Source organism: Poromitra crassiceps (genome assembly GCF_964638095.1).
Source record: "Poromitra crassiceps genome assembly, chromosome: 4".
NCBI classification, from domain to species: Eukaryota; Metazoa; Chordata; class Actinopteri; order Beryciformes; family Melamphaidae; genus Poromitra; species Poromitra crassiceps.
Genome location: NC_139626.1, coordinates 37,075,750 through 37,088,772, shown reverse-complemented (window position 1 = coordinate 37,088,772; position 13,023 = coordinate 37,075,750). Strand labels below are relative to the sequence as shown.

At 43.8% G+C, this 13,023-nt stretch overlaps 1 protein-coding gene across 1 annotated transcript in view; it reads left to right on the top strand.

The window, feature by feature from the left end:
* The window catches only part of gstcd (glutathione S-transferase, C-terminal domain containing), a gene marked incomplete at its 5' end in the record, with an annotated part of 63,941 nt that overhangs the window by 3,285 nt on the left and 47,633 nt on the right, over window positions 1-13,023 (top strand). Inside the window, 2 exons of the mRNA XM_083635110.1 lie at window positions 579-845; window positions 6,409-6,502. Of these exons, the coding sequence (XP_083491236.1) occupies window positions 579-845; window positions 6,409-6,502 (361 nt within the window). The remainder of the gene's footprint in view (window positions 1-578; window positions 846-6,408; window positions 6,503-13,023) is intronic.

The window sequence follows — 13,023 nt, the reverse complement described above, 5'->3', positions numbered from 1 at the left end:
TGAAGTTCTCACAATGAGGCTTTTAGTAGTCAGCTGTGCTCCACTGGTTTCCAGTTTCACACTCAGCGTAGCGTGTCTCCTCTCAACGGCCATCACTGTCCACGCACGCACACACACACACACACACACACACACACACACACACGCGCGCGCGCACGCGCACGCAGCTGAGACGGCTCCTGCCCACTCCACCCACCCAGTTGTCGGACTACCAACTGTCCCTTCTCTCTCTCTCTCTCTCTCTAACACACACACACACACACACACACACACACACACACACACACACACACACACACACTCTCTCAGATCATGTCTCTGTTTGTGCCCCCCCCCCCCACATACACACACACACGCACACACTTTATATACTGTACCACTATATTCCTCCTATTGTTCTGTCCCTCTCCTCCATGTTTGTGTCCAGCAGGGTGGCGAGCGCTTGGTCATTCTGCTGGAACCTGACTTCTCGCTTCACTGGACACTCAGTGACACGTCTGATGAGTCACTTCATCCATATCTCCTTGTTTTTCCTTCCCCCTTCATCCCTCTGATCCTCCTCCTCCTCTCTCTCACAGCGTTCCCTTCAGACGCACGCCGCTAGCGCTCTGGCCCAGCTCCCCCTCCTGCGGCGTTGGTACAGCCGTGTCCAGGAGGTACCCGGGGTTGTCAGGGCGGCCCGGGCCTGTGGGATGGCTCTTTCCACCCCCCAAGCCCCCGGTTCCAGCCCCCCAGCCCCGGCAGCAGAGGCCACCCCAGCGGGCCAAGTGGAGCACGAAGGGCCGGAGAGGACCGCGCAGGCGCCCTTTGTCGGCGGCCCCAGGCCCACCATGACTAAACTGAAAGTAAATGAATAATTCTCTTTCTTTATTTCTCAAGGTTTATTCAACCCTGCCTGTCCCATTGGTGGCTCCATCATTACAGATGCACGTTGTGCAGCCAAGTTTTGTTCAAACTCACAGAACTGTATTTTAAAGGTTAAATGTGCAATACTTCTCCTTCACTGCAAGATATGACTAGTAGAGCTAGCAGTAAGCAGAGGGAAACAAAACACACATTATAAAATATAATTTTAGGCTTTATTACTAATTCATAAGTAGTTAGGTAAATGTAATCCTCCGAACAGTTCAAATTCGAATGGGTCGGCCCATTTATGTACCGGAGAAGTAGTGTTACTTCACACACAAAATAGTGACTCCTTTCATTCGATATGTTAAAAAATAAATAAATACATAGAATGGGCATCACGGTGCTGTCAATATTCTAATCTCTGCAAGTGTCCATTTAACAAACTGCTAACTTTGTAAAACATGATAGAATATGATTTCTTTGTTGATTCTGAAACAGTCCAACCGCCACCACCATGCTGATGATGGTCTCACTCTATGGAGGGCAGAGTGCTGCTGTAATGACGACACTGAACGATAGAGGATAACACTGGAGCAGAAATTACACATAGATAGACCCTTTAAATTCTCCGTCCTCCCAAGACATCCAATATGTCACGCTGAATAAGCTAGAAATGTGTATAAAGTGTGCACACATCTACATTTCTTCCACCAGGTGGGTTTGAATATTTCACTCTGAGCTGAGCTCTCTTGCAGTGTCATGCATGATGGAGGGCTTGTGGACAGGTTAACTGGTTGTTAACCGTTATCCCTCTAATATAATAGCTCTATTCTCTACTGATTGTTCTTACAAGAGTGCTCTTTAATGCTATGGCTATAACAGACCTTGTTAATTGTAGAATTCTTTATCTTTCTGCCAATGCTTAAAGGAGAACTCCACCGAAAATCAATGCTGATTTATTTTGCACATAATCTCTCACATATCCGAAAACCGTAAACATTTTAGCAGGCATTCATTTACAGTAGTTTGACAGTTATTGAGAGTGGATTTGAGTTAACTTTGTGGACCAGTGATGTCATGCATGCACAAATGACGTCACTGGCCCACAACTTAACTCAAACCATCTCTCAGTGACTGTCAAACTAAAGGAATGCCCGCAAAGCTGTTTACCGTTTTCAGATATGTGTGAGATTTTGTGCAAAATAAATCAGCATTGTTTTTCTGTGGAGTGTCCCTTTAAATTGAACATTAAATTGAACATTTAAGCAATGGCAGAAAGACAAAGAATTCTTTCAGTCACAGACTTTATTAAATAATCTCTTCAAAGGTTTGAGACCTCCCAAGTCTGTATGCAGTCATTTCTTCTAAAAGAGGCTGTTGGTATCACAGTAGTACAGAATGTTTCTCAGTCAACTCTGCCTTTATTCTTTATTAATGAAATATGCAGTTCTACTGTACTTCACTGTCCTCAGTGCATTTTGAAAGGCACAGTTTGGTAATGTCAGCGGACTCCCCTGTTACCACTGAATGCATGAGTGTGCTGCAGACAATGCACATTCAGCTTATTCTCATCCCAGGTGCAATAAAAACAGTGAGTTAAAAAAAAACTTTTATAGCCAGCCTAAGTAGCTCATAGTATTAGCTGAAAATCTACGTGTGAAGGGTGGAGACAGCGCACAATACTAGCATAATAACGCCATCCCTTAGGAAGCATTGGAAGCTCTAGCAGTGACACACACACACACACACACACACACACACACACACACACACACACACACTCAGAATCACACACATTGGTAGCTGTCTTAGCTCTCCAGAAAAAAATAGGACTAGTTTTTCCAGCAGGAGATAAGCAGGCCCAGCTGTTTAGAAGGAAACTCCTCCTCAGCGCCGACTCCGACTAACCTCCCACTTGTGGACCTTGCTACTGCTCTCTTGGCCTGAGAGCTCTGCACTCCCAGAGAAGAGAAATCTGTGATTTCCTGCTGGCTAATCATCTACAACAATATGATCTCCAGTAACAGGAAGGGAGGGACAGAGATGGAGAGGGGAAAGATGGCGGGGTGGCTGGGTTGGAGGTGGCTGGGATGGAGGTGGCTGGGTTGGATGTGGCTGGGTTTGAGGTGGCTGGGTTGGAGGTGGCTGGGTTTGAGGTGGCTGGGTTGGAGGTGGCTGGGTTTGAGGTGGCTGGGTTGGAGGTGGCTGGGTTTGGGGTGGCTGGGATGGAGGTGGCTGGGTTTGGGGTGGTATTTAGTCAGGCACAGATGTGCACAAATGAAAGTGCTCATGCCAAGAGCGATTCAAACATGAAAACTAACAGGAATGTGCATGCATGCAGACACACACATACACACATTACACACAATGGCACCATTCTTTGTCTGCGCAAAGGGATTACAGGGCTGGCTGTGTGTCGCCACCATCACGTCTGCAGTGCAGCTGTTGCATTGGCCCGGGCCGGCCGAGGTGTCTGTCTGTCTGTCTGTCTGTGTGGGTTTGTGTGTCCCAAGACAAGCCAGTAAGAGACAGACAGCTCTGCCGTCCAACCCTGCTGTGACATGCTATCCCTGACTCCTGCTAAGCAGAGGCACCAGCCCCATCACTCTGAGTCTGCACTATCAGAGCCAGACAGAGGCGCCGGCCCCATCACTCTGCCCTATCAGAAGAGCTCAGTGGATGTGGCTCGTAAACTCTGTCCTCTTCCTCACTCCAGTTAACACACACTGATGCAATCAAGATGCCTGTGCAACCAGCTTCCAATAATATACACTCGTGATTTCCTTATCTTAACACATTCACTGCCAGCCATTTTTTTTTTACTGTAGGTAGGTTCTGCCAGAGGGTTTTTTTGAGGATTCTTGCTCATCTTTCAAGACCCGAGGATTCTTTTCTGCTAAGATTTTGTGAACACACAATATCTCAAAAGAACTAATAGAATGTGTGCTTTCTCTGTCTAAAAGAGTTAGTTTGTAGAGTTAGTAGTTATGTAAGCATTAGCAGTTGAATACAGCATGGTTTCAGCGTCAGAAAAATTATTCAGAGATAAACGGCTTTTTGTGAAATTCGATAGAACAGTCACTTTAACCATTCATTTTTGGCATCAGTAAGACGTCAGACATCTAAACAATAGTTTTGAACAGTAATTTCCTCCATAACAGCAGGAAACCCCCCTCTGCTTCCAACTCCTCCCTCCGTGGGCGTTCTTCTTGGCTGCAGCGGCCGTGTCACAAGCTTGTCACCAGTCTCACTGCTTTGCTGCTGCTGCTGCCTGTCTGCGCGGCCGCTCTTTGAGGAAGTCTGGATGGACTCGCTCGCTTCTTGGAGTTTTGGTTGAGAGCTTTGATGAAGCTTTTGCGATTCTGGTCATATTTATGCTGCGTGTTTCAAAGTGTGTTCCACCCGTAATCTATTATGCAAATTTGCAATCCCGCACTGCCAGCAATCAGCGCGAAAACGAAAGCGTTTTCGCCAATCCATTTTCATGAGAATGGCTTCGTCACACTGCTTTTTGCTTGCCTTCCTCTAGTCAGGAGAGCACTGTCGCCACTTAGTGGGTCAGTGGAATGGGTTGTACACGTTGTACACGTCCAATACTTATATAAGAGATGTAAAAGGGTTAGATGCACATCCCACCGTCAAAAAAACAAAATCGATTTTTTTGACGTAAAAACACGTCATTGGCAGTGAACGGTTGGATTTTGTTTGACGTAAAAACACGTCATTGGCAGTGTTAAAAAGATAAAAAAAAAAAAAAATCTCACCTACTTTATAAGCATAAGGTTATATTACTGGTGATATAAGAGGGATCAGTGTTGGTAAACAAACGGGAGCTTATGACGGGAGCCTATGGAGCCAGCCTTGAGTGTCTCGTGCCAGCAGGCTGTGCTTTTTACTAAATACATTTTAAAGATTGCGACCGTTCACACAACTTTAACACGACATACATATAGTATACATCAGACCCTTCAGCTACTCTCACTCAGAATGTCAAAAATATAAGCGATAGTTTTTAGTTAACTGCTGCGGTACCGGGTGGCATATCCGGGTGACGGTATTGTGATGTCTCACTAATTCGTCCTATTAGGGGTGATGTACTCTGCTCTGATGCAGAATTCTTTATTGTCTTGTCAAAAAGACAAAAAATAGAAATAAAAAGAATGTTTTGACAGCAACATTGTCCTCGTCAAGGTATAAAAGCAAGATGTCACTTTCGACTCCCTGAAATACAACAAGACATGCTTCAATAATCATTCGAACACAGCTGCTAGTACTCACAGTCTAAGTAGACATAGAAGTACAGTAGAGCACACAGAGATACCACCCAAGCAACCTCAATATAAACACTATAGAGGCAATCACAGAAAATTATCAATACAGAAATTAAGCGCTAATACAGTGAGAATTAGAGAATGACTACATAGATTTACATGTTTTATGTATGTAAGTATGTATGTCTGTCTGACTGTATGTTTGTATGTATGAATAACTACATTTAAAAATGTATAACTATATAGTTATGTTATTGTATACTATGTATGGGATAGTGTATATATATATATATGACAACAATTATTGTGTATGTATGTATGTATGTACTTTTGTGTATGTATGTATATTAGGTATTATGTATAAGTCAAGTCACAAGTCTTTGGTCACAAGTCCAAGTCAAGTCTCTTATGTATGAGCATTCTATCATCTGCTGCATGCCATCCGCTCTGCTTAGAACAGTGGGTCTCAACCTTTTTGAGCCAGACCCCCAAAAGACTTGAGGCTGGGGTTTCCGACCCCCCCTCCCGCCGCTGCCCAACCCAACCAAGCTGAACCGGAAATATTTTTTATACAGTTTAAGTTTATATATAGTAGTATAGTAAAGTATTATAGCTGCTTCTCCTACCAGAACCTTTTACTCTTACATTACTTTTGTTAATTACATCGTGCACCGCTTGGACTGTAAATTCCTATTTAATGCCTATTTAACACTCCTATTCGTGTATATATGGGACTGCACTTGCAATTTTGTGATTTTGTCTTTAGATATCATCTTTTTATCTTCTGAATATTGATATGACCGCTATGGCACAGACAGAACCAAAAGACATGAAACTCATATTTACAACGTTCTCTCTCACTTACAGTATGTGAAGGCAAACACATGGCTGTCATCTAAAGATGTTCACTTTCCATATACTGTAGATTACTCCACACCAATACCCTCCCTTCATAGACTATGATGCACTTAATGTTGAACCCTTACGCAAGAGTCATTTTCTACATTTCGGAGTACTCAATGCCCCGGAGTACGTACAGTACAGTACAGTACAGTACAGTTAGTATTGGTGAAACATTTTGTTCTGTCTGGAGAAAGAGCCAGAAATGCAGTAGAAGTGGTTTGTCCTCAGGTGTAGTCTCAGCTAGACTGAGCAAGGTAACAAAGGGCACGTTCAAGAGCAGTTCTCTGTAAACCACTTCATTAACAACCATTTGGACCACAGAACCTCAAGGCTGTAGAGGAGTTTCTATGGTAACTGTGTCTGTGCGTGTGTCCGTGTTCTTCAGGAGGATGGCATTGAAGCAGTCTTCTCCCCTCATCCTTGCCCTGCTTGGACTCTCCCGTGGGACGACTTACCAGGAGCTATCAACCCCACTGAAGGTAAAGTCAAACCGCTCCTCTACTATCCATTCGGTCCTTCGCCCTTGCACTCGCCCTTGCACTCTTCCCCGCACTCATTCACTTGCTTTTTTTCTCCTTTGGCATTTTCTTTCTTTCGTTTGCTCGTTCTCTTTATTCCGTTCTCTCACTTTGTCCGCCCCCCCCCCCCCCCGCTCATTTTCTGTCCTCTCCTCTAAACCCACCTCAATCTGTCTTCATCACCCTGTCCTCCTTTCATCCTCTTTACCTCCCACCATGTCTCCATCTGTATGCCTCTCCATCTCTCCTTACACTACCTCCTTCCTTCCTTCTCCCCCATTACCGGGCCAAAGTCAAAACAAATTACCATTGATATATGGAGGAGGAGCATGGCATATTATGCATGAGTATTTGCATAAAACCTTCCTCTACTATGTGGATCAGTGATTTCTAGTGGCAACTCCCCCAGCCCAGAAAGAAAAATAGTTGGCACTGACAAATAGCGGATCTTTCAATTGGGCCTCACTAGCCTCTGTTGCGCTCTCTCCCGTGAGCGCCCCCCTGATGCATTTTAACGCGCTCAGCTTAATGCGTTGTCCTCCGTAGGGTTGTGTTAAAGTGTGAAACAGGGCTGTAACAGAAGCAGCCATGGCAACAACAGGCACACTTGCACATACAACAGTAGACGCAAACATCTTAGGTGAAATGTGGGGGGGTAACACTTTCTTTGGAATAGTCCGCCATACAGAGAGTCTACACTACAGAGTATTGTAACATTTCAACAGCTTACTAGTTGACATTCAACAATTCAACAACTGTTTAACAGATTATTTGTATAGAGTACCGTATAAATACTGTATGTGACAATTCATGAACAATACCTACTCCAGGTTATGAGAATCAGGTGTGTGGGCCGGGAAGCAAACAGAATCTGTTGTTGAATCTCAACTAACAAGCTGTTAAAACAGCATCTACAGACAACCATACAGATGAATTGTTGAATGTCGCGTGTCGTCAACTAATGTCAAGTGTCAACTAATAAGCTGTTGAAATGTTAACAAAATATTCCGTGGACTATCTGTAGGCAGACGATCCAAATAAAGTGTTACCAAGTGTGGGTGTGGTGCCTGTGCCAGAGCGGATCCACTGACTGCGGTGAAAGCGGTAGCAAATAGGCAGCAGAGGGGTTGTTGATCGCTGCCCCCAGGTGACGTTTCGCCGCCTCCCTTTCTCATGCCACTCTTCTTCCACTTCTTATTAGCAGTGTTGGGCAAGTTACTTTCAAAATGTAATATACTACATATTACTTTAATTTGAAAGTAATTAGTTACTTTACAATATTACTGTCTGTGTAGAGTAACTTGTTACTTATTATTACGCTACTTTTGCGTTGCTTTCACCAAAATAACAGCAGTAGCAGAATGACATCGCCGCCCCAGAACCCTCCCGAAAAAGAATTTCAACCATCTTGAAGTCATGTGTAAACCATCCAAAATTCGAAATGTTATCCTTTTCCTTTGTTATTGTCATCTATAGTGGTTATTTGCATAAAAACACACAATTTGATTAGGAAATGATTGTATCTTTATTTGAATATGTGCTTTCATAAAAACAAATGTAACTCAATTTCTAACTTGTGTTACTTGACAAAGTAACTGGTATAATATTACTGAAATCCTATTGGTAATAACTTGTATTCCTGACTTACTGCTAAAAGTAATATATTACATGTAATATATTACTTTTGTAATGAGTTACCCCCAACACTGCTTATTAGAGAGGTGTGGCATGTTTGTGATGCTATAGTGATGCTAAAGCGTGTGCATGCACACATTGGAGCAGCTGGGATACAGGTGTTATTGTTACAGGAATATGGGTGCTGACGTAGGCGTATGACATATGGTAGACACACACACACGTGGGTATCATAATGCCATTAGTTCTCACTCTTCATCATTGTAGTACAAAAAGGCCCTCTAATTGTTAGCTTTCCTTCCTTTTCACTATGTGGGAAATTGTAAATTTAGTTAGCGACTGGGGGGCGTGTCACCGTGTTAGGCGCGTTAGTGTACAATGTAAGGCTCAGTTCCTCTCACAGTGACCCAGGTTTGAATCTGTGTGTCTTGTGTAAGCTTAGCTTATACGAACTACCCTCTGCAGTATCATATACAGTATACCGGTATATATATATCTATATATATATATCTATATATCTATATATCTACTGTATATATATGTGTGTGTATATATATCTTTCTCTGCTGTATCCCTCATGGTATCATTCTCCTAGTCCTCTCTCTGAGGCACGACAATGTTGCTGGCTGTTTTAAAGTTAATCTCGCTATTTTTATTTTGTTTAATCAATTCAACTAACAATATTTACAACAAATAGTGTTCCTTGAACATGTGTAGTGTCATGTTCTATATATAGCTATATATACGATTCAAAATACAATGCTACAGCATGCGCTGGGACGCGTCATCAGTGATGTTAACTGGGGTCGTAAGGTGTTTCGAGTCTATCAAACATCATATACCCTCGCCCAGTAGACCCAGCCGAGGCCGATTAAGACCCCGACCCGCGTCCCGGAAGCAGCCGCTCACGGATCAGCCTTCCTACTCTGTCTGCAACGTTGCCCGCGGAAGGGTTGATCACGCCCAATCCGCTGCAATAGAGCTAGTGCTACACGGCAGCATTGAAAGACCCTTCGGTGCATGGAGAGCTAAGGCCCTGTGGGTGAATCCAGGCCGCGCTCCTCCTTCGTCTCACCAGACCCTCCCAAATCATATATACCCTCCCAAATCATATATATATATATATGATACTGCAGAGGATATTTAGTGTAAGCTAAGCTTATATATATGTATATATATATATATATATATATATATATATATATATATATATATATATATATATCTTTCTCTGCTGTATCCCTCATGGTATCATTCTCCTAGTCCTCTCTCTGAGGCACGACAATGTTGCTGGCTGTTTTAAAGTTAATCTCGCTATTTTTATTTTGTTTAATCAATTCAACTAACAATATTTACAACAAATAGTGTTCCTTGAACATGTGTAGTGTCATGTTCTGGTGGAGTAAATATTCCGTTCAATCCAATATGACCCCATTTAAACTGCTGCTGTTCACCTTTAATTCGGCCTGCCTACACTATAGCCGTACTATTACAGTGCAGTCATCTGCAAGGCCATTATAAATCATTTCCATATAGCGAGAGTCCAGCAGCATCTATTTCCATCCCAAAACCTCCACTAAAAGCTGAGCAGAAGCACTCTTGATAATGTGGGCAGGAGTGTGGGAATCATGGAGGGAAACCAGCATTTAGTTGTCCCACTTTTGCCGGCACTCTGCATGATAAACGGCGCTGTTGATATCTCCTTCTGCAGTGTTAGGCTGCTAGGTAGGTAGCCCCTGTGTTTCAGATCTACACTCATTCAAGAGGAGTGGAGACAAGAGGCAGCCAATTTGTCCTGGACCCCAGTGCGTGGGCTTTCCCATCTGTCTGCACCTACAGTACACACACACACACATGCCCACATGCACACGCACACACACACACACACACACACCTACACACAACACATAGAAAATAGCAGCACTTTCCCCCTCGTACTGTACATATTTCTGCACCCACAAAACAGATACATATATATGTTACACACACACACACACACACACACACACACACACTATACAGTAAAAGCTGTGTGTCCTCTGCAGAGGACCGTAGCGGTACTCCCGGCTTGGTCAGACGTTCCTACAGACATAAGTGGCCGGGTGGGAAGCCGGGATGTGTGTCCTGGTCACTGCATAGCGGCTCCTCTGGTCGGTCGGGGATGCCTGTTTGGGGGGGAGGAGAACTGGGGGGAATAGCGTGATCCTCCCATGCTATGTCCTGCCGGTGAAACTCCTCGCTGTCAGGTGAAAATAAGCGGCTGGCGACTGCACATGTATCGGATGAAGCATGTGGTAGTCTAGATTGGTAGAGGGGGTGGAGCAACGCCCGGGACAGCAGGGAGAATCTGCTGTCAGATCTGACTATCTAGTAAGAGAGTGGTGCCAGTGGAAGTCCAAAATGTGTGACATAGCCAGGAAGGGGGCTGCGCTACGTTTGAATGCATAAAATAAAGCTGATAATATACAATTTGATTCTTTAAACATCTGACCCTTTAAAAGTACATCACAAACGGTCCATTTTGCTGCAACTCGACAGCGCTGCTGTGAGGTAAAAAAAAAACTGGTCCGTTGGAGTGAATGGAGATGTCGCTACTCTTCTATTATATGGCTCTGGCCAAATGGGGGGGGAAACGGAACGTGATCAAAAAAGACGGGGGAAAAAAACCCTGTGTCTTATTTATGCGTGCATACGACACACCAACACACATAGAAAATAACAAAACTACTACTCCTGCATGTACATATGATACGTAACCTGCTTCCACACCTACAACACAGATCTATAGATACACACACACATACACCTCTATAGAAGTGTTGTTTGTATGTGTTGTTTCATATATCGACCTACTCGACGTATTTGCATGAGGCAAGAACAACACATCCGACAGGGGCTCAGGTGTGCACTGTGCACAACACGACGCATCCAGGAACAAAGGCGCCTCTGTGCACGATCGCTGTTGTTTTTCCTCTACGTGTGAGAAGAGGGCTAGTCCACTAATTGCAGTGGGGCAACAGTGTGGAAGACTGGAGCCATTGTATATAGAACAACTGCCTTCATGTCTCCAGTGCTTCACTTGATAGGTGGAGGAGATGGTGGTGGTGGTGGTGGTGGGGGGGAGTGAAGGAGCGAGCGAGTGAGTGGTGGAATGATGGAGTGTGTGACAACGGGAGATTGAGATAGGGGCGAGACAGCATGAGGAAAAACAGGGCTTATCAGGAGAAAATAAGGGAAGGGATGAGAGGTGAAAGACAATGGGGCGTAAGAGCTGGGGGGGGGGGAGAAACCACATAGTTGTCATGTTTGAGACGTGTGGGGCGTAAGAGCTGGGGGGGGGGAGAAACCACATAGTTGTCATGTTTGAGACGTGCTGCCATTAGGTGCTCCAGGGTTGTTTTGGTACAAGGAGATGAGATGTGTTCGTGTCTTTGTCTAAGGTTACCAGAGGATGACAGAAGTGGAAACGCTGGAGTGAAAACCGGCTCCATTTGTCTCAGACGCCGCGCGTCGGCTCCAGCACAGGCGTGATTGAGATTTCACAAAATCCCCACTTGACTGGTGTGAAATATTTTTTAGTGGCATGCTGGAAGTGACTGGGGCGGGGTGGGGGGATTGAACAGTCAACCATATTGTCATTACCGGTATTAATATTAATAGTCAAATCCTCCCTGCTGTGTTGTCACAATCCATCGTGGACTTTAAAGAGCCACTTTGCCCATATTCAACTGTATTTGTATCATCACAAAATCAGTAGTAAATGCAAATGAGCAATGTTTAACCTCCCTCCATCTTGCCTGGACCGAGAGGTCCCCGTTCAGATTCAGATTCATTTATTTAAAGAATGGGACTTTACACATTAATGAACAGTACAGCCGTACAGTAAATATGCCAGGTTGTAGCCCAAGGGCTAGTTTCCACCTGTAGTCCCATGGCAGGTTGATGTAGTCATGAAAGTGAAAGAAAAATTAATAATACAACAAAGATTAAAAGTACAGAAAGTTAGTAAAACCAAAAATGATTAAAACACATAGTTAATAGTACCAGAAAAAAATTAATAGTATAAAAGGTTAGTGAAACCTAAAATAAATAAAATAAATAAAACACACAGAGCATGCTGCAAAACATGGCAAAATCGTTAATTGTGATCACATTGTTGGTTTGATCTGAGCCATATTTTCAACTGGCCTTTGAAGGTGGCGAGACTCGGGCATTCTCTGATCGAGGGAGGTAGATTATTCCAGAGAGTGCTTCCCATGAAGGATAGGGTCTTCTGACTAAAGGAAGTTTTTCTAAAGGGGACCTCACAGACCTTGTTCGTAATGGCCCGGGTGACACGGGTCGAATTGGCGGTCGCACGATATTTGATAAAGTCAGCAAGAGGAGGCGGCGCCAGTCCATGTAGAACTTTGTATATTAGACAGGCAGAGGTGAAATTTCTAAAGTTCTCAAAACTTAGCATGCCATATTTACGTAAGATATGGCAGTGGTGATGAGAAAAGGGTTTTTTATCTAGTATTTTCAGGGCTTTTTTATAGAGTAGTTCGGCTGGTTTGAGGATGGTTACTCCTGTCAGCGACCAGCTAGTTATACAATAGTTCAGATGCGAAAGGATCATTGAGTGTAAAAATAAAAACGCAGCGTCTGTGGACAGACAGCTCCTTATTTGTCTGAAATTATACAGGTGGAATTTAATTTTTTTGGAGATCATTTTAATGTGATTGCTGAACGTTAAATTGGAGTCCAGCATCACGCCTAAATATTTAAACTCGTTAACTACTGATAATTCCTCTGACCCCAGGAAAACATTGGAGCGCGAAGGTGCAATGTTTTTTTTAGAAAAGAAC